The sequence below is a fragment of the Neomonachus schauinslandi genome, chromosome 6 (assembly GCF_002201575.2).
Source record: "Neomonachus schauinslandi chromosome 6, ASM220157v2, whole genome shotgun sequence".
Lineage (NCBI taxonomy): Eukaryota > Metazoa > Chordata > Mammalia > Carnivora > Phocidae > Neomonachus > Neomonachus schauinslandi.
The window spans coordinates 129,585,836-129,609,651 of record NC_058408.1 but is presented as its reverse complement, the minus strand read 5'-3'; the positions used below and the strand labels follow the sequence as shown (position 1 = coordinate 129,609,651).

Here is a 23,816-nt window from a genome sequence, read left to right as displayed (position 1 = left end):
CAACCAGGGGGCGCAGAGAGGGCAGCCCTGCCTATCCCAAAGCACCGGGGTTCAGGAGAGGAACTCTCACGGGATGGACCACAGGGCTGGTCTCAAACTGCTTATTGCTCTCAAGTGAGCCACTGGTCCATGCTTGGGAGGTAGCTACGTGTCTCCCCGGTCACCTGCCCTTCCTTCAGTTCTTTCTAGAACTGTGACCCTAGACGTGTGGTAAAGCCTTTTCTTCTTGACTCCATGTCCAGGTCCTGTGGGCCCAGCTGGTCTGCCTGGACAGCAAGGTATGTCAGTCCTACAGGAGCCTAGGACCGTGGGCTCAGCGGGGAAGGCTTCCTTCCCAGGCTGGACTTGGGACCCCATCTTTAAGTGAGGTGACAACTTGCATTTGGGGAAGGGAGCTGAGGGGCTGACCCGGTGCTTCACCAAGGGCCTCGCAAGGCTTCAACTGCAAGGGGAAACACCTCTCCTCCTTCCCATGTTTCTGAGAAGATGGGGTCCTCCAGACAGGGGGCCGAGGCTCTGTGGCCCCCTGGCCAGGGTCAAGCTTGGCTATTTCATAGGTGTCACGCCTCTTGTGACCAGACCCCAGTCGTTGTGCCACTGTCCCATGATTTATCCAAGCACCAAAAAACGGGCTTAGGAAAAGTTGGTCCAGGTGCTCCCGGGCTGTTGGGGCTGCGAACAGGAATGTTCACAGCGGCTCTCCAGCCACGGCCCATACCCTGCGGGGCTCCAGGCCCTCTGGACAGAAAGCAGGTTGGGGTCGCTGTACACGGTGCCCACCTGACCCTGTGTCCTTCTCACAGGCCCACGCGGGGAGCGAGGACTTGCTGGCGAGTCATTCGTGGGTAGCCACAGCTCCATCTCCGAGGTCCTCTCTGCCCGTGAGTGCCCCCGTGTTCTCTGGGGCGAGGTGACGCCGGGGCAGGAGCGGGGCGGACAGCAATGCACTGGGGCCCCGCGGCAGCTGTCCCAGTGCGTCATCCTGGGCCCCGATGTGAGCAGGGATGACGAGTTGCTCTGAAAGGCGATGCTAGCCTCGAAGCAACAGCAGGGCTTTTGTCGCTCTGGGGGGTGAGTCACTGGGATGGGGCAGCTGTCAGAGGTTCTTGGGATTCTAGGGGGATTGGGGTCAAGTGGGGCCTCTGAAGTGAGCTGGGCACCAGGAGAATGGCTGGCAGGAGTCCTGCATCCCCCACTTGGAGCAGGGACCCGGGTCTGTGGGTTCTCGGCCATAGGCCCGCGCCTGGGAGGGTGAGTTCTGGGTTCTTCTGTTCCTAGAGTCCTTTAAAGAGCCCACGCAGACATGCTGCTGGGCCTCCCCCGTAGACACCTGAATGGCGAAGACCACAGCCAAGCCTGGTCCAACAGTCGCCATGTGCTAGACATGTGTCGTGGGACCTCCCTGGGTCTACACAGTGCTCCTGTGACCTAGGTCTTATGCCTCTGGTTTAGAGAAGAGCCAACAGAGGCCAAAAGAGATAAGAACTTGCCCAAAGTCACCAGCTGGAAGGAGCAGAGCAGGAGTTTGAACTCAGGCTGACAGCAAAGCCACATCCTTAGCTGTCGGGGAGTTTGCTGGCAGCCCTGCCCTGCCTCGCTTGTGAGCGAGGAGCACCCCTAGCAGAGGGGGTCCAGAGCTGACCTCTGGGGTGGGAGTGTAGCCTGGGTCCCTGGCACTGATGATCCTAATGAGGGGTGACACTGGCAGAGAACAGCCTCACGATAGTTTCTGCTCATTTCTGCATTTTTTCCCTCCACAGAAGGTCTTGATTTACGAGGTCCCCCAGGCCCACCTGGACCACCTGGGCCTCCAGGTGAGCATCTCAGGAATCATTGGAAGGTGGGGAATTGTGGGAGACAGGGCACTTAGTGAGGAAGCCCTGATCACAGGGCAGGCCAGTTCCCTGCTGGTTCAGCATGGCCTCTTGCTTGCTCTCTTCTGTAGGACCTTCCGTTCCAGGCCCGCCAGGACCCCGAGGCCCAGCAGGTGAGAGCTGAGCTCCCCGGTGAGAGACACAAGACCAAGGCGCCCAGAGCCCAGGCCTGGCTCTTAGGAAAGCGCTTCCCTGCCACCTCTCCCGGGCAGAGGGGTCTTGGCCCATAGCTTGGCTTTACAAAGTCTTGGTGGTTCTTTTATCTAGGAGAAGGCCTGCCAGGCCCACCAGGCCCACCGGGATCTTTCCTGACCAACTCAGGTAATGTTATAGAGTCAAGTCCCACCTGTTTTCCACCTCAGCCCTAGCTCCAGGACGTGCTGTGGTCACAGGCATGTGGTCTTCCTGACCTGCTCACCATGCTTCCTCCTTGGGACCCTCCACCACAGTGTGTTTGCATAGAACGTAGAACGGGAGTTCTGCAGGTAGAACAGGAGATCATCCCAGCCCAAGCACCCTGATAGCCCCTGCTAACCTAGTCGGAGGGAGGGAGCCGGTTCTGCTCTTGGGGAGCTTCTGGACTGACTGGTTTGTGACTGGGGACCTGGTTTCCATCCTTGGGAAGCCCAGGTCTGATAAGTAGGTGGGACACACACACATGAAAAGAGATAAATGTTGACTGTACAACATGGAAACATACGGAGATAACTTCAGAGCAAACATTAGCCCAGAACTTGTCCCTTGTGGAAAATCCACCCACCCATTTATTCGTCCATCCATTCGTTAGGTTTCTCTCTCATTTATATTTCTACCCAACCTTCCAACTATCCATCCACATTTATCCACCCGTCTGATGAGTGTGGATGGAGCATCTGCCGTGGGCCAGCCTCTCACAGATGGTGCTGCTCTCTCACAAATACCATGTCCGCACTCAAAACTTTTTCCTCTGCAGAGACCTTCTTCTCTGGCCCCCCAGGCCCCCCTGGCCCCCCAGGCCCCAAGGGAGACCAAGGTGAGTAACGTCTTAGGGCACAGAAGGCTGTGCGTCCCTGCTTGCTCAAGGGGCCAGGAGGCTGGACGAGGCTGGATGACCTGCGGCATTTGTGTGTCCTCCTGCCCTATCCCATTAGGGGCTCAGCAGTCTGGGGTGGGGAGCGGGGCGCACAGTGGCTAGAAGCTCCACAAGGAGTCCCCGCCTCTGCGCTGGCCTACTAGGAGGGGAGGCATGAGGAAGCCCGCGCCCTGGGTCCGCTCCATCGCAGGAGCCCATCCCTTCCCCGTGGGCCCCTTGAAGCCACGGCACCTAGTAGGTGTGCATCTCACAACTGTCTGTCTGCTTCCCGCAGGCCCCCCAGGCCCCCGAGGACACCAAGGTACAGTAGAGCTGGCATCAAACAAAATGTGGGGTGGGGTGGGGTGGGGGTGGCAACAGCTGACCTTCTGAGAGCCTTGAGCTTCCTGTAAATGCATTTTGTCCAGACGAGCGTGGGTGGGTCAGTGTGGGTGTCTGAATGGTTGGGACTGCATGTGTGCACGCGCGTGTGGCAGCTCGAGGTTGGGGGGCCTTGGGAGGGAAGGTGGGGTGAGGGCCTGGGGAGGAGGAGGAGGAGGAGGGGCGCGCCGCTAACTGACCCCTCTCGGTGTGTCCCTCAGGCGAGCAAGGCCTCCCAGGGTTCTCAGCCTCAGGTAAGTGCTAAGCCCCCGCCCCCACCCCCACTGCTGGCTCTGGCCAGAGCCCCGGAGCCCTGGCTGATGGCTGTGTGTGTGGTTGGCTTCCAGGTGGATTCAACCTGCAGGGACCACCTGGCCCCCGGGGACCCAAGGGGGACAAAGGTCAGTGAGGGGAGCAGCCAAGAAGACAGGCCTGAGAGCAGGAATGGCTCCCAGAGTCTGAATAGAAGGCAGGCAGTGCTTGTGCTAAGGCTGGGGAGGAAGGAGGGGCTGCAGGGAGAGCGGGGAGGACGTGAGGACAGCCTCTGCCCAAAGGGAGCTCATGGTAGCCCTGCAGAAACGGAGGGACTTGGGACAACTGTTGAGTCATCTGCGGACAAACATAGTTGGGCTTAACCAGGGAAGGGTTCCTGGAGGAGGTGATGCAAACAGGGCTTCTCGTTTTGGATTCCAGGTGATCCTGGGGTCCCAGGGGCTCCTGGCCTTCCTGGTGGTCTCTCTCAAGGTAAGAACCAAAGGTGACCGAAGTCCTTCTCCCCCAGTTCAAGCAAGGACACTGATTCACTCATCAGTCCACCCACCCACAATTCCGTGTTGATCAGGTTGCTTCTCCACGAGCTAGGCCTCAGGGCGCCCTTACGGTGGTTCTAAGTTGGTGGGGGTGGGAGGGGAGGACCCTGCGCAGTAAAGGTGGTTAACGATGCAAAATGATGGCGAACAGAACAGACCTGGGGGTCAGGGGCACGGGGAGGTGAGGGAGCCTCTGGGGTGGTGAGCAGGTTGCTGGAGGGAGGGTCTGGCCTGGGCAAGCTCAACTCTGAGCCCCTTTCAGACAGTGGCTGCTCCAGGCACTCCCTTTCTCTCCTTTTGGAGGGACCCTCCTCTTTGCCACCATCTTCTTTCTCCCACTAAGAAAGGCCCTTCCTCCTCGGGCTGTGGAAGCAGTGTCAGGGCCCTTCTTTGACCCTCGGGTGGGCTTCTCCTAGTAGACTCAGAAGGCTTTCCTTCCTGCAGGGGGATCGTCGTCGAGCACCATGTTCATGCCAGGCCCCCCAGGCCCCCCGGGCCCCCCAGGGCCTCCGGGCTCCATCAGCAGCTCTGGCCGGGAGATCCAGCAGTACATCTCTGAGTACCTGCAGAGTGAGTGCTGGGGTCTGAGTGTGTGTGCGTGCGTGCGTGTGTCTGCTCTGGCTGGGGCATCTCCAGTGCTTTCTGCAGCTCAGCTATTTCAGGAAGCCTCCAGTCTCCTCCTCCTTATGTAAATAAACATGACAGATCCCATCGCCTGTACCAGTGGGGGCCGGTGGGGGAGGCTCTGGGAGCGGGTGGGAGCCGGAGGCGGCGGGCAGGGCCAGAGGGCTGTGCTTGTGTGTGCGTGAGTGCGTGCGGCAGGGGACAGCGGTCTGTAGGCCAGGCCTAGATCAGAAATCCACCCCTGGAGCCAGGATGCGTGTCCAAGCACGCCCCTCACTGAACCCACCTTCTCGCGGCTCCCCACACAGGCTGGTCCTCACCCGCACATGCACACTGTCACACGAGTGTACACCCCCAACCTCCTCCCATACTCCCCATACATGTGAGGGTGTGATTTGCAGGAATGTGGGCACAGAGCTTTGTCAAATGGGTGGCTGACTAGAGCCTCGTTGGTCCCCGGTCTTCGAGTAGCCCCTGACCCGGCACAGGCCTTGGCCTCAGTTTCCGTCTGTAACCAGGAGTCTAGGCTCCCTGCTGGCCCCGTCTTGGGCCACGGAGGTGGTGGGGAAGGCATCTCTGTGGGGAGGACATGCCCTCTCAGGGACAGGCTTGACTTTGCTTTCTTTGTTGGCAGGCGACAGCATTCGGTCCTATCTCTCTGGAGTTCAGGGTCCCCCTGGACCACCTGGTCCCCCAGGGCCTGTCACCACCATCACGGGGGAGACTTTCGACTACTCAGAGCTGGCAAGCCGCGTCGGGAGCTACTTACAGAGTAAGCCTCGCCACCCCCCCCCCCCCGCCCCTTAATGACCCCTTCCTCCCACCGTCACTTTGTTCCAGAGCATTCTCACTTACTTTGCCCTTCTGGATGTGGAGTTCAGTTCTGGATTCATGGCTCTCCAGCCACTGGGTTCTGGCTTCCAGAAGGCGTTGCTCAGATTAAGAACAGAGGCCACACTGCAGAGCTACACTGACCGAGCCTACTTGCCATTGACAGATGTGTCCTAAGGGTGTGAAAAGGGAGCGAGACGGGCGAGATCTGGCAGGAGTTAGGCTAAAGCATACTCTGGAAAACAAACTGCATTTCTTTTTTTTTTTTTTTTTAAGATTTTATTTATTTATTTGACAGAGAGAGAGAGCGCGCGCGAGAGAGGGAACACAAGCAGGGAGAGTGGGAGAAGGAGAAGCAGGCTTCCTGCGGAGCAGGGAGCCTGATGCAGGGCTCGATTCCAGGACCCTGGGATCATGACCTGAGCCGAAGGCAGACGCTTAACGACTGAACCACCCAGGCGCCCCAACAAACTGCATTTCTTACTAAACAAAACAAACACAAAACCACCTTTATTTTTTCACGCCTTCACAATAGCTCCTCACACCCCCGTTTGTTCATTTCGGCAAGGGAACGGCCAGCCGGGTCCTGGTGGTGCAGCGGTGGGGAGGCTCTTGCTTCGGTCTTGCTAAGCACGTCACACAGGTTTCCTTCCCCACAGCCTCGGGGTACAGCATCAGCTCCTCCACCTCCATCTCTGCTGAGGACATCGTGGCTGTGCTGAAGCGTGAGTGGCCGCGGCGGGCTGGAGGGTGGGAGCTCTGGAGGCCCAGCTCGTCCCCCATCTGAGCCCGGTGAGGGCTGCAGGGAGGGGGCGCCCCTCCTCATTCCCGGCCACTTGTGAGTCCGGACTCACTGGAAAGGGGGCAGCAGATCTCCCCGTCCCCAGGGCCAGGTAACCGGGCAGGTGCCTTGTTAGATACCTGGAAGCTTGCTGATTCCCCCTGTGGACTGAGAACCCAGAACCCGGAGTGGGGGCAGCCTGTGGGGGCAGACCTAACTGTGGCCAGCTATGGTGGTGCGGGAGCCCTGGGGCCTGGGTGGGCCCACTCCAGCGCATCCTGTCCTCGCAGGGGAAGACATGAGACAGTATCTGCGTCAGCATCTCGTTGGAGATTGGACCCTCCAGTCTTTGGACTACGCCGAGCTGAGCAGCCGCATTCTCAGCTACATGTCCAGTGAGTGTCTGCCCTCCTGTCCTGCCCACTGCAGGCAGGGGGTCAGCAGGGCCCCAGAGGAGGGGGTGGGGGCTGAGCTTGCCTGCTCCGGCCCCCGATGCTCCCCTGCCAGGTGGCACCAAGCCCAGAGGGAGTGAGCTGTGTTCAGAGCCATTCACATCGATGGCCCCAGAACAGGTGGCTGAGCCTGGCCAGGGAGGGCACGAGTGTCTGGGGCACTGTCCTGTATGGAGTTAACACACAACTTGCATACACATATGCAGTGTCAATCTGTCGCAACTTGGGGTTTTGTTCCTCAGGCTCTGGAATCAGCATTGGGCTTCCTGGCCCCCCAGGACCCCCTGGCTTGCCAGGAACATCCTATGAGGAGCTACTCTCCTTGCTTCAGGGTGAGGCTGGTCAGGGGCCATCTGCCCATGTGGCTTGGGGTGGAAGGAGAAGGCCCTTGACCCGGGCCCCCACTGACTCCGTGCTCTTTGGGTGTCTCAGGGTCTGAATACAGAGGCATCGTTGGGCCCCCAGGTCCCCCTGGGCCCCCAGGGATCCCAGGCAACGTGTGGTCCAGCATCAGCTTGGAGGACCTCTCTTCTTACCTGCACAGTAAGGCACAGGGCAGCCATGGAGAGTTAAACTATTGAACCAGTCACCCAGTCCCCCTGAAGACATACAGGGCTAGGCCCTGGAGAGGAACACCCTTGTTCTTGAGGTGCTTTCAGCGATGACAGGGGGGCTGGTTGGGAGAGACAGTGCTCCCAAGTGCAGCCGCTAGGGAAGTCCTGAGCAGGGTGTGATCCTGTGGCAGGAGAACGGGGGAAAGGGATGGGATTTGGGCTGAGTGAGGGTCCGGACTGGGAGCGGGAGGGCAGGTCCGAGTAGTGCCTCCAGGGTGATGCCAGGAGCTGGGCCCCCGGTATTCCCTCCTCCCCTTCTTGCAAAGAGGAGCTGCACCCGAGGGCAGGCTGGGAGCTCCGCTTTCCCAGCTGGGCCATCTCTAACCTTTCTCTTTCTCTGGCCTCCCATTCAGCTGCCGGTGTGTCCTCCATCCCCGGCCCTCCAGGCCCTCCTGGTCCTCCAGGCCCTCGAGGGCCTCCCGGGGTCTCGGGAGCTCTGGCAACATATGCAGCCGAAAACAGCGACAGCTTCCGGAGTGAACTGATTAGCTACCTCACAAGTAGGTGCCCCCTTCCCAGACCTTGCTCCTCTGAGAGGGCAGCTGGTGCTTGAAGGAACCCGGGCGGCCAAATGCGTGAGCCCTGCTAGCGGGGAGAGCCCAGGTTCCTCCTTGCCGGCACTCCTACTCCAGTGCAAGTGTCCTGAGGTTCGCACCCTGCCTCTCCATCCCCAGACCTGAGCCCCACCTAACGCAGCCTCCTTCCTGCAGGCCCGGATGTGCGGAGCTTCATCGTGGGCCCCCCAGGCCCTCCAGGGCCGCAGGGGCCACCCGGGGACAGCCGCCTCATGCCCATGGACGGCTCCTACAGCCGGGGCAGCAGGTCCTCTCACAGCGAGTCGGCCAGTCGGAGCTCCTCCTACAGCTCTTCCATGGGCATCGGAGGGTCCAGTGGAGGCTCCCTCGGTGAAGGCGGGGCCTTTGGCCTGGACATGGGCCTGGGCCGAGGCTACGGGGGAGTGGTAGAAGGCGGTATGCACGGTGGTGAAGGTGGACCGTTCGGGGCTGGCTTCACCGGAGGTCTGGACTACAATGAGCTGGCTGTTCGGGTATCCGAGAGCTTGCAGCGTAAGTCCTGACCCTTGGGCCTTGGTGCTGTGGGGAGGTTGCAGGCGGGGAGTCCGTGAGCAGCTCAAATTATAGACTCCAGAAATTCACCCTCTCATTTTCAGAATGCCTAGGCTGTGGGGACAGCACTTCTAGAATCAAATGGGCGGGGACTGAAGGCAAGAGGCCCAGACCCAATTCACAGCCTAGTTCAGGAGCCCCAGTCAGGACAGGGCCTCTGTTGCAGGGAAAGGGCATGTTGGGGTCTTTGGACTTGGCGTCCCCAGCTAACCAGCTGTGGGTCTGAGAGGTCTTTATGACAATGATGGTTTCTCGTGGGGCTGAGGGCGGGCTGTTGGTTAAGACACACCGGCAGCTGAATGGGAGGCCAGAGAAAGAGAAAGGTTAGGGATGGCCCAGCTGGGAAAGCGGGAGTTCCCAGCCTGCACTCGGGTGCAGCTCCTCTTTGCTCCTCTCTCCCCGCAGCTTCTCAGCTCGGCTCTGCCGTCAGCAAGCCTCTGATGAAAGGCCACGGCGGCAGAGGCGCGGGGCCGGTTGGCGGTGTGGGGGTCGGGGGCAGGCTGACAAAGGAAGCCGGCGGGGCTTCTCCCTTGCTGCCACCTCATCTAGTGGGGTGTTTGGCAATCCAAGGGCTCTGTTCTGTGAAGAGGGGGCTGGGGGACTCTGCTGCCTGTGCCCACACCCTGGTGCTTCACAGGTCAGGGCCTGCTGCAAGGGATGGCCTACACAGTCCACGGCCCCCCGGGCCGGCCAGGGCCCCAGGGCCCCCCCGGCATCAGCAAGGTCTTCTCTGCCTACAGCAACGTGACTGAGGACCTCGTGGACTTTTTCCGAAGTAAGGGCAGCTCCCTGGTCGCTTTTCCGACACTTACTTTGCTGCACGGTCTCACATGTGAGAAACCAGTCTCCCAAAAAACCTTGGGTTATTAACACTTGAGAGGCTGAAAAGCTGATAAATTCTGAACTCTGTTTTGGGTCCCAACTCTACCACTCTCTTCCTGTGCTTCTCTGAACAAATCCCTTTGCCTCCCAAGCTCCAGAGTAACCTCTTGTCTGAGGCCAGTCTTCTCCCCCTGCAGCTTATGGAGCCATTCCAGGCCCCCCTGGGCAGAAAGGAGAGGTGGGCACCCCAGGACCCAAAGGTAAGTGGTGGCAGGGAAATAGCCAGCAGGATCCTATATAACCACGCCCTCTTGCTGGGAAGCCACCCCCTTGCCAGTGCTGTCTTGGGGGTGGGGTGTGTGTGTGTCCTCTCCAGACCCCAAGCTCCCACTTGACTGAGCACAGCCCTCTCTGTACTCCCAGGTGAAAGGGGCCCCGCAGGACCACCAGGTCGGCCTGGGCCACCCGGCCCTCGAGGGCACAAAGGAGAAAAAGGAGACACAGGTAAGCCTTGGCTGCCAGGTTCTGCAGTGCTGGGAGGCTGACGCTCAGGGTAGTAGGCAATTTACTCCCTGAAAAATTAAGGCAGATGCCAATTACTAAGGCAGATGCTGCCACTGACATCATTTGCGTAACAACGAAACGACCAGCTAGGGAAAAAGGAAAGAGACTGCCAATGCGTGCAGGAAAAGAGAACCGCTCGGTGATGAAATAGGGTAAACAATTTAAATAAATTGATAGTCTTACAAAAGAGTTCATCTTTCAAGCCCGTTTTGCAGTTGTCACAGTTGCTATATAATTGCCCAAGCTGAAGGCCACAGGCCACGAGGTATTTAACTTCCTCCTCCTCTTCTAACTTCCAGGTGACCAAGTCTACGCGGGGCGGAGAAAGAGAAGCATCGCCGTCAAGCCATGAGCTTGGAGGAACAGCCTTTGGCTGTTCTTGCAATGGCTTATGGTGCTCATGTCAAAAATCTCTCCAGAGGGCGGAAACTGGAGGCTCACTTCCTACTGACACAGCACAGCTAAACAGTTAAATAGAACACCTGTTTTAGTCTGGAACAATCTCTCTATAGATGTATCATCCAGTCGAAGCCACACAACCTGAACCCCTGCACGGGGTGACGCTCCAGCAGCCGCTGCTGTGGAACAGGACTGGCTGCTCGGCTGGCTCGCCCTGAGCGCCTTGGCTTCTTTAGCTCTCAGCTCCGGCCGCAACCCAGGACAGCCCGTTATGCAGAAGCTGGCTTAGGAATCCTTGAGCTTTGCCTAAAAATGAGCCAGAAAAGGGAAGACAGGGATGGGGTTCTGGTTATCACTGCAAGGCTCTGCTGTCTGCTCCTTCCTCCCTGTTGGTTCTGCATTCTCTAGTCATAGAAAGGACTTGGCTAAGAAGCAACTCTTGCAACTGAAAAAGTTAATTCACTTCCCCTGAAGGTGGTGACAGGGTTTCTAATAGTCATTTCTCACCACATATCCTATTCTCACTTGCTTAGAAAGTCTGTCTGATTGTACCTATGGTCTGTTTCTACGGGGCATGCTAGCGTTTAGAGAGGTGTTCTACTGAACTAGACCACAGCAAGGGGGAGAAGAAGGGCAGTGGGGAAGGAGGGAAAATAGAAAACTCGATGCTGGGAAATGGCACGGGGGACTGGGCACAGTTGGTTTTTAAGCACTTTTCAGTATCTAAAACAAACATGTATGTTAGATGAAATGTCATTTCAATTGCAAAATTTAGAATTAAAGTTTTTTCTTAATATTATGTGTAGTGTGATCCATCTAACCAAAGTGAGAGAAAGAATGAAAAAGAAAAAGGGAGGAACGGGGAGGGAGACAAAGTAAGAAAGAGAAATGGGGGATGCAGAGGGAAATAGGACAGAAGGGAATGAAAAAGAAAAATGAAAGAAAAAAGAAGAGAGAGAGGTGGGAAAAGACAGGGAGAGGGAGACAGACAAGGAGAGAATGAAAAATGGAGACAAGAATGGAAAAGGAAAGAAAGGGCAAAAAAGGGAAAGATAAGGCGGCGGGGAAGGCTGGGGTCAGCCATATGCTGTGAACTCTTCACACTACTACCACCACAAAAAAGAAACTACTGTCATCATTAAGTTCTGTGATGACGCAGTGTTTTCCCAAGTACCCCTACCCTCACCTCCACCCCCCACACCCCCATTAGCAGAGCACCTTGGTGCCAGTAGAGTAAGTGGAAAGGAGTACTATGGGATGCAAGAAGCTACTGGCCCAGAAGGGACAAACATTTGGAACCCAAATAGGATTTCCTCTCAAGTTAGGAGTTGAATCTACAGTCTACCTTCTACAAGTCTGGATAGTTTACTTTCCAGGTGGTCTCTCCTGAGTACCTCACATATGATCCTGGGAAAAACCTACCATTCAGTGTGCACTGAACTGCTAGCAGCAACACCAACGGCGCACCAAACATTCTGTATGGTCCGCGGGCCTCCTGTTTCACAACCTGACCACTACCTGCTGTGAATCATCATGGGAATTCTGAACAAGGAGTTCATAAGGCCTTCAGAATTTCAAACTTTTCACTACGTAATGAAAACTTCTTGGGTAAAATGAATGACTGCATCACACCTTTTAAATTGTTTAACCTAAAAGCTGAATCAAGTTATTTTTGTAATAGTAGCTTCAGGGGCTCAAATATCAGATCCCCTTTAATGGCTCTTACATTTATTAATCAGACTTGATCCGAGTGTTCCTTTGTTACTACATTTACTTTTCCAAGCTATCCGGAGTCTTCAGAGTCCTATGTGCAACTGAATTAGGATAAAAGTCCAAACCTGCTACCTTCTCTGGACAGAATCAGAAAGGGGATGGGCAGACATGAGACATATCCTCAGCTGGATGGCAATGGGTCTGAGCCTGTTTCACTTAAAAAAAAAAAAGTCAAGAATGAGCTTGATAGTGTGTGATGCTCCTGGGTTAGAAAAGGGTACACTGTGCCTCCCTCCAGCCAAGCTGAACACTTGCCAAATGACGGTGCCTAGTGTCTACTGACTCTTTCATGAACATACCAATGATGAAAAGAGGTTATTTTTAGCAGAAGTGAGGTCATATGGTTAAGTGAAATGTTTGGTGAGAAAAATAATCCATCCCAAGGGAAGAAAAATTAAAAGTATGTCTATTTTTAATATATATTACATACATAATACATATATGTAATATATATGTTTAATATATAATTTATTTTAAGCACCACCCAAAGGAGGGGTTTGTATGCTGAAAGACACCGCCCTCCGAGTTACCAGTAAAAACTACATTCTTGTGTGTGGTGATGAGTCAGGTAGGAACACAGGCAAGTCTGGAAGGGTCCGAAGGCCTGGAGGACTGTGAGGGTTAAAAATGAAACGAGGACCAAAAAATGCTGCAAAATGTTCTCATGAAGGACAACCCAGTATCAAAGATTCTTAATAAAAGACTGCTTCTCAGAGTAGATTAAGAAATAACTTTATTTTTCATTTGTCAATCCCATGATTGAAAAGACATGTTGCTCCCAAATAGACAAGAGGCATAATGAGAAACAAGTCTTCCTGAAAATTTAGCTCATGAAGTTATTACACTGCAAAAATCAGCAAAGAATCACCAAAAGCTGCAGCCAACATTTAAAACTGGTGTAACATTCTACTCAAGCTTAGCAGAAATTTTAAAGCCATATCAAAACCACATCAGCCACAGACTAGCAACAATGGAGGCATTAACTGTTGTGCCTTCAAGAAAAGCATTTAAAATATCCCATTTCCTATAAAAGATCATCTCCCCAAAAAGAGTGATTTATTTCATCGGCAGACTCTCAGAACTGGTAAGTAACTCTCCTCTTCCACCCCAGTTCTAGGCTTTCCTTTAATCAACAATATCTAGAACTCATCTTGGACAGAATTTGGCTTCTCAGAAGAGTCTCTGTCATGTAAGCACAGTGTGGAATGGGAGAAAGTGTGTAGTTACCAGGGAACTAACAAGAGTACAAAAGACAGTCACTTCTGAACTCGCTGATGCTCAAGAAATCAGAGACCCTCCATTAAAGAGGGTCTCATATGCCTGAGAGCTTTGTGCTTGAGGAAACACTACTTAGAGGTAGCTCTGGTTCTGGTTTATATTTAATTACAATTTGCTGTATCCTGTCACAGGAAAGTTCCAATATTTTCAACAAAGTATAAGCACTCTCAATTTTCTCTTTATCCCCACCCCCCATAGCTTCCCCATTGAAAAGGGTAGGAAAAAGCTTAATTGTGACTCCATAAAGAATAGCAGCTAACTCAGCAATTCACACCCAACTACGACTGACAGGACAAGGAAAGGCAACCTGGTGCGACCAGCTCTGCGAGCTAGGCCTGCAGAAGTGCAGTGTGTGCTGTGTTCACAGCATGCGGGGAGAAGAGGGAGGATGTTGTCCGGGCGCACATAGAGAATTTCTTTTGTGTTTCATAGCACATTCTGCCACAGCAACAAAACCACCACATCAGCAATGGATCCGATTGTACTCTTTCAAAGAAGTCTGTGCCCCTCCCCAACTCCCCACCTACACTTCATGCAAGATTAAAAAAAAAAAAAGAACAAATGATCACTATTATCTATTTGAATATAGGGCCCAAAAGAAGTGAGCAGAGATGGGTAAAAACAGCATATTCTGTAACAAAACACTTTTTGAAAAGATTTGTGTAACTTTAAGCATTAAAATGAATGTTTCACCTCTACACATGTATCATTTTGCAGTCCTGCCCCCACATGAATATGGTCATATTTGAAAGAGAACTCCAGCATGAACACTGAATCCAAAAGGCAGTTTTAAGGGTTTTCCAAGATTTGCTAATAAACTTACCAGAGTGTCAACCGTTCTACTCTGAGCCTCTTTTCTTTATTCAATGCTCTCATGTCAAGTTGAAAGGAATAAAAAGAATCAAATATTCAGACCAAATTAATTATGTGCCACAAACTAAGACACAGGATTATCCTTTAAAAGATCCTGAAAAAGTGTACACTACCTGAAATAATTTTTTTATAAAAGCCAATGAACTGAAAATTTCAAAGGAGAGATTGGTATGAGAACCTTCCTCCTCTCTCCCTCTGTATATAAATCATTAAATACAATGGGTAACATTATACTGTCATTTTTATCATAACAATATAAACAATTTCCATCATCATCCTGAATATTACTTTATAAAGATATATACTTTAAAAGGCTTTCAAAAACATTTTCAACCCAGCATTTGAGAATAAAGCATTAAGAGTTTTGTATACAGTAACACATTCAATGTGATAAGTGTATGAATTTACAACCATATATTTTATATATATATATATATGTATATATATGTATATAAAAAACAAACTTGGCCAGAAGTTAAGGCTACCTACAGAGTTGTCCAAGAAATTATGCTTGTCAAAACAATTACAAAATTAAAATCACATGCATTTTCAAATCATCTAAATCACTGACAAAATAAGGTTCGCATTCAAAATTTTCAAATTAACTGCAAGAAAGTGCTACAGATATTTACATTTTCTTAATATGAATCAGTGTTCCCACAAAATTACACTTAAATTTTTCGCCAGCCTCAAATGTCAAATAACTAAAAACTGAAACGTCTACAGTTTGGTACTTAGTACTCTTAAAAGAGAATAGGTTGAAAATGGCAAACAGCAAGCATCATTTACAAATGGGCCATCTATTCAGCCACCAAAGTACATTGCATAATACTGTATGACCTGACTAGGACTTAGAATTCTGAGTCACAAGAGGGACCAAGAGTGAACATTTCATTAATAATTACATGTATCAGCAACCACATGATAAAGGTTTCAGGCTTTTCCCACTCAAATCAAAGTAAATAATCTAAACATGGGACTAAATAAAACCAAAATACAAATGACTTTCAACAACAACAAAGTCATTTCTGACATTGCCTAAATATTTTATTTAAATGCTTTTTTAAAAAGTATTCTGAACAAATGACTCTTTTAAGATTAATTTCAGAAAATACATTTATAAGTATAACAGAGCCTGCAGGCCTCAGGCAGAGTTTTCAATGAACAAAATGTGCTAGGATGGGAGAGGTCACTTAACCAGATCACGGATTATTTTAGGCAATAAGCTAGGAACCTAAGTCTATACTTCTTTTAATTTGGTGAGTGTTATATTTCCAATTTCAATATCTAAAAACTACCTTTTTTTAAATCTTTTCAACTTTGTACAACATATTTTTAGGATGAAAATTTCTATCAATGGTAGCAAGATTTAAAACACAATAATGCTTAATGCTAAGGATGTTTGTCCCTGTTGAATCAAAAAAGGAAATCCTACTTTAAGACTCAATTGAAATTTAGTGTTTTAGGCACTATTTTAATAAAATTAGCACCCTTATTAGCTCATGACTAAACAGGTTATTAGACAAATTATTTCAATAATGTTTCTTTTTTAAAAGAGTCTGTTGCTAAAGACAAAATAGATTTATTTATTCAATCAATATGGTATTTTGAGCAACTCAGAGCTTTGTCTTGAGAGCTGATTCACCAAAAGGAAATTATTCCAACTCTCTACAGCAGAGTTGCAGCTATAGAATTTAGGCATCACTGAGAAGTTAGGCCAGGTAAAAAGATATTCACTAATACTCAGTGGCCTAACAGCTTTAAAAAAAAAAAAAAAAAACTTCAGACATCATACTAACAGTTTTTCAGGTAACAGTGTCTAAAGAACACAATTTTTAAGATTAATATACAAAATCACCTTAGGGAATTACTGCAAGATGCCACTTTGCCAACATGGCCCAGCATCTGTCTTGGTTCCTTTCATCTTTGCTAAACAAACAAATAAAATAAACAAACAAACAAAACACCTAGAAGGTGAGGCAGGTGATTGTCTTCATAAGCTCTCTGATATAGATTGTGGCAGAAGATGAACAGAACAGAATGACATATTTAAAAAGCCAAACCCAATCACAGAATGTTTCCTATTGTTACGACCCAGTGGAATGCAAGCTAGGAATAGGATAGAACTTGGAAATCCGGCTCTGTGTTGATGGGTTAAGGCATTCAGACTCCCCAGTCATTTTAAAGAACACCTCCTGTTCCTGCAGTTTCCTGGCAAACTCTTCTTCCAGTGTCTTAAAAAGGAAGGGAAAAAGAAATTATGTGCTAGTATTTCAAACAGAATTTACTCTGACAGCCAAGAATAAAACTATTTGCTCAAAACGCTCTCTCTGTATGCTATCCTAAGGAAGACCAGAGTGCTCAACAGTTAGATTAGGCTGTGCACAGCCCTAGATTGAAGCCTTTGGCTCAGCCATACGAATATATAACTTGGGTCAATGACTTAACTTCTATTACAGAATCATCTCATTTTTCTGTTATAAAATAGGTAGAGTATCACCTACCTCACTGGGTTGCTACGTGAGGATTTAAATCATGACGTACTTAACACCTACCAGGCACTCAATAGATGACACCTATTATTAACTACTACCTTTCTCTCCCACATGGCACTTTCCATTTTCTGTTTATTTTCATTTTTGATGTGCATGTCTTTTCTTTCACACTGAACTATAAGCTGTTTGAAGGTAAGCCCTAAACCAGATTCAGCTTTACATCCCCACAATACAGATGGCATATAGTAAGTGCGGGATAAACACTTGTATCAGTGATTTTGCAGACAAGGGATTCAGGGATGCTGCAGAGGCACAAAGTACAGCAGAGGACTGAAAGATACAGGAGTGTTTCTCAGAAGAGGTGAAACATGAGCTCAGTCTTAAAGGAAAGAAAAGAATTTGATAGACAGGATGCAGATGGCATGCCAGACAGAGGGGGCTGAAACAATGCACACAGGCAGGAAACCACAGACGTGGTGTGCGTAATGGTGATTATACCCAATATCAGAATATGACCAGGGAACAAAGTGGCTTGTGGGAGATACTGCTAGAAAGTCTGATTGTGGCCAATGTACGGCACTATGACAGCCACAAAGTCAAACTGAGGCATTTCCACTTTATTCTGATAGAACTAAAGATTTATTAACACCACAATGCCAGTACCAGAGATGTTCTTGAATATAAATACTCTGGTGATGGCAGACAAGCAGGAAGAAAGGAAAAGGAACTTGAGATCAGAAGGCCCATTAGGACATTACTGAACATTTTTAAGCAGTAGAATGATAGTAATGGGAAAGAGAAATATTATAAAAAGAGAGTTAAAATTATTTGTCATCTCACTGAAATGGGATGTGACAGAAATGAAAGACAATTCAGGTTGTGAGACTAGATGTCAATTAGATGGACAGGGATGTCGGGAAGCACACTGATGGTGGGTGGGAACACATGGGGGAACAAAGTGAGATGGGGATGATGGAGAAAGGCTGTGAAGTTCAGTTTTATCTCCACTGAGCTTACAATCTTTAGTCAATATTCAATAGGTATGTATTGATCGTTACAATATGCCAGGAACTATTCTAGAAGCTGACATATACCAGTGAACTGAGAGATAACGCTCCTGCTTTCAAGGAGCATACATTCTTGTGGGAAAAGACAGACAATAAACAACTGTGTCTGGTGGTGAAGAATGTTATGAAGGAAAACAAAGATGATGGGATAGGGAATTTCTGAGGTGGGCATGGAAGCTATTATATATATATATAATCATCAGAAAAAGGAACCTTTGGTGAGATGATGTTGGAACAAAGGCCCGAATGAAATAAGAAGGAATGGAAGATCCAGGTGGGAAATGGGTGCTTAAAGCACGAACCAATAATAACAAAACTAGAAACAGTAATAGCAATGGTAACTACTCACTGAACCCTGACTACAGCTCAGGTATTAGGAAGTGCTATAGACACACATCACTTCTTTTAGGTCTTAACAACCCCAATTGGGTACCTAGTGTCATCTTTGTTTTACAAATGAGTAAAACTGGGCTTGGGAATGTTAAGTGACAAAATTAATCATGTCAGCACTGAGATCTGAGCCCAGATCTGTAGGACTTCAGAATTTGTACTTTATACAACCCCTACTATACAAGTGCTGGGACTGTCCTTAAATATGCAGCAGATGAAGCCATGACTAGGCACAGGATCATCAAGGGTGTAAAGCTGTGAGATGTCTAATGTTTCAGGTGACTGGAAGACAAAGGAAAAGTGATAAAGAGCACAGAGAAGGAAGAGTTAGGTCATAAAAGTCGGATGAGAAGAGAATTTTTTTTTATAGATTTTATTTATTTATTTATTTGAGAGTGAGAGAGAGCACAAGCAGGGGGAGTGGCAGAGGGAGAAGCAGGATCCCCACTGAGGAGAAAGCCCGATGTGGGGCTCAATCCTAGGACCCCAAGATCATGACCCGAGCCGAAGGCAGACACTCAACCGAATGAGCCACCCAGGTGCCCCGAGAAGAGAATTTTAAGAAACAAGACTTCTAATGACAACAGTTAGATAATACCATAGGATCTGGCTGTTAGCAATTCATACTGTCAGTGAGTTCAACTGGGGAGTCTGAGGTGAAAGCTAGACTTCAAAGAGCTAAAGAAACCGGGAAAAGGCCCTTCTGTACCTTTTGAATTCCAATCCAATCCAGGAAGGCCAAGAGAAAATAAAGGTTTGAGTTTGAGAGCTAGCAAAGGGAGAGGATCACATAGTTATAGGAAAAAAAAAAAGAGTTGATGTGGTTGACCAATTGGACCAGGCCAGCAGGGAGTCAAAAAGGAAGTACAAAATAGAAAGATGGCTGATAGCTAGATGGGGGGAAGGGAGACTTTCCTATTTTACTATCATACGAGAGCCTTATAATCTGGCTCCTGTCAACTTGTCCAGACTAAGCTGTCCCCTTCCTTCCCTCTCTCCCTCCTTAATGCCTACACACAGGCACACTCCCCCAGTGCCCCAATGGCAGGGAGCTACTTGCAATTCCTGTACACATCATTTTCACCCATTCTCTTCTCTGTACTTACATTTCCCATCACACCCTAACCTGTCTGTATGCCTAGCAAGCTGTTACTCATCCTGAAGTCTCACTTGGCTTATAAGGCATCTTCTCTGTAAAGCCTCCCTAACTTCCCAGGCAGACTGAAGCACTCCTCGTCCTTGGCCTCAACACTGTGCTCCTGTCTCCTATCCTTACCTCCCTCACAGCAGTGTTCCTACTGAACTGTAATTGCTTGTCACTACATTCTGAACCTTTGGGGGAGAGGGACTTTGTCTCTTCATCTCTTATTTCCTGTCTCTGACACTGTACCTGCCACATATTAAACAGCCAATAACTGGGTGGACAAATGGATGAACACAAATATATTTTATCTAAAGCTTTTAAAATTACCTTTTTCCTGGGTCTCAATTTCTCTCTCCATTCCTTTAATTCTTGGCTGTGTTCCTCATCCAACTCCTTCAGTTTCTGAGTCTCATGCTCAACCAATAGGTGGCATTTTTCATTCTGAAAATAAAATTTGGATTAAAAATTTTCAGATCAACTAAGCAATTTTTCACAAATGTAATTATCTTCCAATAATAAAGCATTCATTAAACATCAAACTATTTTTTTTTTGTTTAGATTTTATTTATTTTTTGAGAGAGAGAGAGAGCGAGAGAGAGAACACAAGCAGGGGGAGTGGCAGAGGGAGAAGCAGGCTTCCCGCTGAGCAGGGAGCCTGATGCGGGGCTCGATCCCAGGACCCTGGGATCATGACCTGAGCCAAAGGCAGACGCTTAACGACTGAGCCACCCAGGCACCCCTAAACATCAAACTATTACTGAGGTTCAGGCTCTCCTCTGAAAACCAAGGGCTCAAATGAGTTATAGCTTCATTTCTGCAGGTTTAGAAGCTAGATCTCTTACTTACCATATGAAAAGAACTTTAAATAGAATTAGTTTGATCCTGTTTTTCCTTTCTAAGAAGGTTTGCTCATAAAATTGACACTTCAAAGGACACCTTATATGGATTTTACCCACTGGTACTAGAATGTGGGATTAGGAACTATTCTACTCTAGTAAATTAAGCAAATATGTAGAGTATCCATAATGTTTACACTATCCATAGTGTAATGGATAATAATGTTTACCCTATTCTGAAATTTTAAACATTTTAGGCTATATAATAAATGGGCTGCATACTCTAGGTAAGGCCCCAAAACAGTCCCCCTAAAGTAACCTTTAAATTTCTTAGGAGAAAGATTCTCATATATTTAGTTTATCACTTTTTTCAAACACCTAGAAGAAAATGAACTATTTCTCCCTAAATAAAATTTTAAATTCAGAATCTGATAACAAAACCATCTACCTCATTTTGAAAACTTTGTTCATTTTCTTCGCAAAAGAGACTAAAAATACTCAATACTGCTTCTGAAAGATGCAACTTCTTAGGCTATAATTTAGCCTCATGTTTATATTAACCATGGTTATATAAAAGCTAAATAAGTGCCTATGATACTAACCTGATCTTTATTTGGATCTATACAGAAAACAAAACCTCTCAATCCCAGCATTTTCATGAGTACAGTTTATTTTGGTTAGCTACTGTTCTCCCCAAACCAGCCACTCATGCTGCCCCGTTGCCACCAGCTCAGTTTTCATGATCCTGTATCTGACCTGCAGCTGATGCAACTCGCGGACGTTGGCTTCACACTGCAACTGAAGATCCCGCATTTGATTTTCGTGTTTCTGATGCTGAGCCATTCTCTCATTTTTCTGCCTCTTTTCTTCTTGAGCAGCAAACTATAAATTAAAGAAAATATGGTTAACAAGCAATGTAATTTCTGCATCTTCCAAAGGAGTAATTAAGGACTTTAACAAGATTTAAAGTACAATAAACTAAAGTTGCAAGTAATAATAATATACTGTGACTTGAGCTGGAGTCTACATTATGGCTTCGGTGGGGAGAGAGGATGCTTCTGATTAAAACCTTGTGCCTCCCATCTGCTTAGTGACCGTTGTTCATTTGTGTGTGGGACCTATGACTATAGAAGCAAAGTGAAGCCCTATGCTTTTCAAAAGTTGTCCAAGTCACCTAATTCCCAGGACTGGTCTTAGGACCAGTCTAGCCCAAGATCTGGTGTAGGGCATGGGGCGGAGGGCTTTGCCCTCTGTGGCCACCAACCTAGGAACACTAAGTTGGTATATGTCACATATCTAGCCCCAGCCCATAAAGCCAAAGAGAACACCAACAAGCCCAAGATGGCTTGAAATGTTTACAACATAATAAGTGACATTTCTAAAGGACATTCACATTTTTTAAATCTAAAAAAGAAGAGACTAACTGGCTTATTTACCTGTTTAATTTTGTCACGATCCTGATCTGGTGTGGCCGTTGAGTTAATTCTCAAGCTTTTCTTAAACATGGCCATTCGAGTCTTGGCTTCACTGCGCTGAATCTTAGGCAGTCTTGCTCTTTCTTGAGTCTGTCTGTTTTTTAATTCCTCAATAAGTCGTTGATTGTAACGCTGCATTTGTTCTGTTTCCTAAGAAAGTATCAGAGTCCAGTGATGTAGATATAATTTATTTTATTTTTATTATTTTTTTAAAGATTTTATTTATTTATTTGAGAGAGAAAGAATGAGAAACAGAGAGCATGAGAGAGGGGAGGGTCAGAGGGAGAAGCAGACTGCCTGCTGAGCAGGGAGCCCGATGTGGGACTCGATCCCAGGACTCCAGGATCATGACTTGAGCTGAAGGCAGTCGCTTAACCAACTGAGCCACCCAGGCGCCCCGATGTAGATATAATTTAATACTCAGTACTCACATGTATGCTCAAACATGTCATTTTGTTGTTGTTTCTCAAAATTGCTCTTTCCCTTGTTGCATTATCAACCAGCAAACTTTTACTCAAAATATAATTTATAATAAAAATATAGCTTTTAGTAATAAGAATCTTTTTTTTTTTTAAGATTTATCTATTTATGTTAGAGAAAGAGAGCACAAGTGGGAGGGGCAAGAGGGAGAGGGAGAAAGAATCTCAAGCACACTCCACGCTGAGTGCAGGAGCCCGACATGGGGCTTGATCCCACAACACCGAGATCACCATCCACAGACCTGAGATCACGATCGGTCACCCAACCAACTGTGCCACCCAGGTGCCCATAATGAGTCTTATATTAAAATTCTTTTACTAAGTCAGGGAGTCCACATTTTTAAGATATTTGAACCATAAATGGAGCCACAATAGCTACCTTTGAGAGACAGGATGAAAATTATAATGTAGAAGAGAACTTAAAGCACTGTACTAGTCACCTTCCATGAAATTCATAGAAAGAAGTTTGCAGTCATGATAAGATACAATTAATTACTCCAAACTTCACCAAATAAATTTTAGGATTAAAAAAAAATATATAAAATTCATTCTCTAAGAAATAGTTTCAGAAATAACTCTATAAACTTGAACAAAAAGTAAACCAATTTTCCTTTCATTAACCTTCTCATGACGCTTAAGTAGCTGATGTCTTTGCATGAAATACTGATCTTTAAGTTGCTGTTTAAGCAGCTGGTGTTTTTCTTGTAAGTGTCGTTCTTCAAGCTCCCAAATTGCAGCTTCTCGAGCTAGAAGAAGAAAGCAATTTTCAAAACGTCACTGTGTTCTTTTTACACATGTACTTTGGTCTTCATTTTAATATTTACATTAAAAGTGTTCTATATACACTAACTTACACACACAATGACATTCTGAACTATAAATGAAATACTACCAGTGCACAGGTAATATTCATCACCACTTACCATTCTGTTCTAATGTCCTATAAACAGAGAGTGTCCCACCCCAAACACCAAAATTCCTTTTAATCATCTTAATGATAAAGAAAAAAATCTTAGCTTTTTATTAAGGAAAATAAGTGTTTAAAATCCCATTCCACTGTGTAGCCATTAAGTATACCAACAATTATAAGGCACAATGAGTATACCAAAACTATTCAGGTAAAGTTCTAGCATCATCTGAACAAAAAGATGTTTTAAGAATTATATGTTTTTTGTTTACTTCTCCTGTCGTAAAGGCATTTATTCGATGTCTTACAGCATTTAACTTTATAAAGAATTTTAAAATTTTAAATTCTTAAAATTTAACATAGTTTTTCCTCTTATTAACCTCAACTTTATCTTTCTACCACTCTAGCAAAGGAGAGCATTCAAATAATTTCCAACTATTTGATATTATGGGTATTAGATATATCCATATATCTCAGCAATGTTCTTCAGGTACCATTTTATATACACACATATGCTGCGTAATTTCATATACCTCTCATGAGTTGCTGTTTGTTATTCAGGCACTCTCTTTCAATATTGGCTAGCTCTGCCTTCTGCTGTTGGATGATCTTTTTCAGAGAGCCATCTAATTCTTGTTGTTGCCTCTGAACAAATTCCTGTTCCTATTAGACACAGTTAACCATCAGTTAATAAGCATCTACTGAGTGAAACATCCATTTATCTATATGACTATATTAGTGGTTAACAAGATTTCTAAGTCAAGTTTCTA

The 23,816-nt window shown here is 47.6% G+C and overlaps 2 protein-coding genes across 3 annotated transcripts in view; one reads left to right on the top strand and one right to left on the bottom strand.

Moving 5' to 3' along the window:
* COL17A1 (collagen type XVII alpha 1 chain) overlaps positions 1-11,128 on the top strand; it is a 51,376-nt gene extending 40,248 nt beyond the window's left edge. Inside the window, 21 exon segments of the mRNA XM_044916141.1 lie at positions 243-278; positions 1,761-1,814; positions 1,946-1,987; positions 2,142-2,195; positions 2,827-2,886; positions 3,221-3,247; positions 3,528-3,560; positions 3,654-3,707; positions 4,000-4,050; positions 4,560-4,685; positions 5,374-5,511; positions 6,230-6,295; positions 6,642-6,746; positions 7,046-7,135; positions 7,236-7,346; positions 7,771-7,917; positions 8,128-8,484; positions 9,182-9,319; positions 9,564-9,626; positions 9,790-9,870; positions 10,230-11,128. Of these exon segments, the coding sequence (XP_044772076.1) occupies positions 243-278; positions 1,761-1,814; positions 1,946-1,987; positions 2,142-2,195; positions 2,827-2,886; positions 3,221-3,247; positions 3,528-3,560; positions 3,654-3,707; positions 4,000-4,050; positions 4,560-4,685; positions 5,374-5,511; positions 6,230-6,295; positions 6,642-6,746; positions 7,046-7,135; positions 7,236-7,346; positions 7,771-7,917; positions 8,128-8,484; positions 9,182-9,319; positions 9,564-9,626; positions 9,790-9,870; positions 10,230-10,282 (1,886 nt within the window). The 3' untranslated portion in view covers positions 10,283-11,128.
* Positions 11,129-12,817: 1,689 nt separating this feature from the next.
* SLK (STE20 like kinase) overlaps positions 12,818-23,816 on the bottom strand; it is a 58,952-nt gene continuing 47,953 nt past the window's right edge. For both annotated transcript variants that reach the window (XM_021700225.1, XM_021700224.1), the window contains 6 exons: positions 23,580-23,709; positions 22,761-22,885; positions 21,622-21,810; positions 20,942-21,067; positions 19,677-19,790; positions 12,818-16,487 (listed from right to left, as the gene is read on the bottom strand). In XM_021700225.1, the coding sequence (XP_021555900.1) occupies positions 16,341-16,487; positions 19,677-19,790; positions 20,942-21,067; positions 21,622-21,810; positions 22,761-22,885; positions 23,580-23,709 (831 nt within the window). In that variant the 3' untranslated portion in view covers positions 12,818-16,340. The remainder of the gene's footprint in view (positions 16,488-19,676; positions 19,791-20,941; positions 21,068-21,621; positions 21,811-22,760; positions 22,886-23,579; positions 23,710-23,816) is intronic.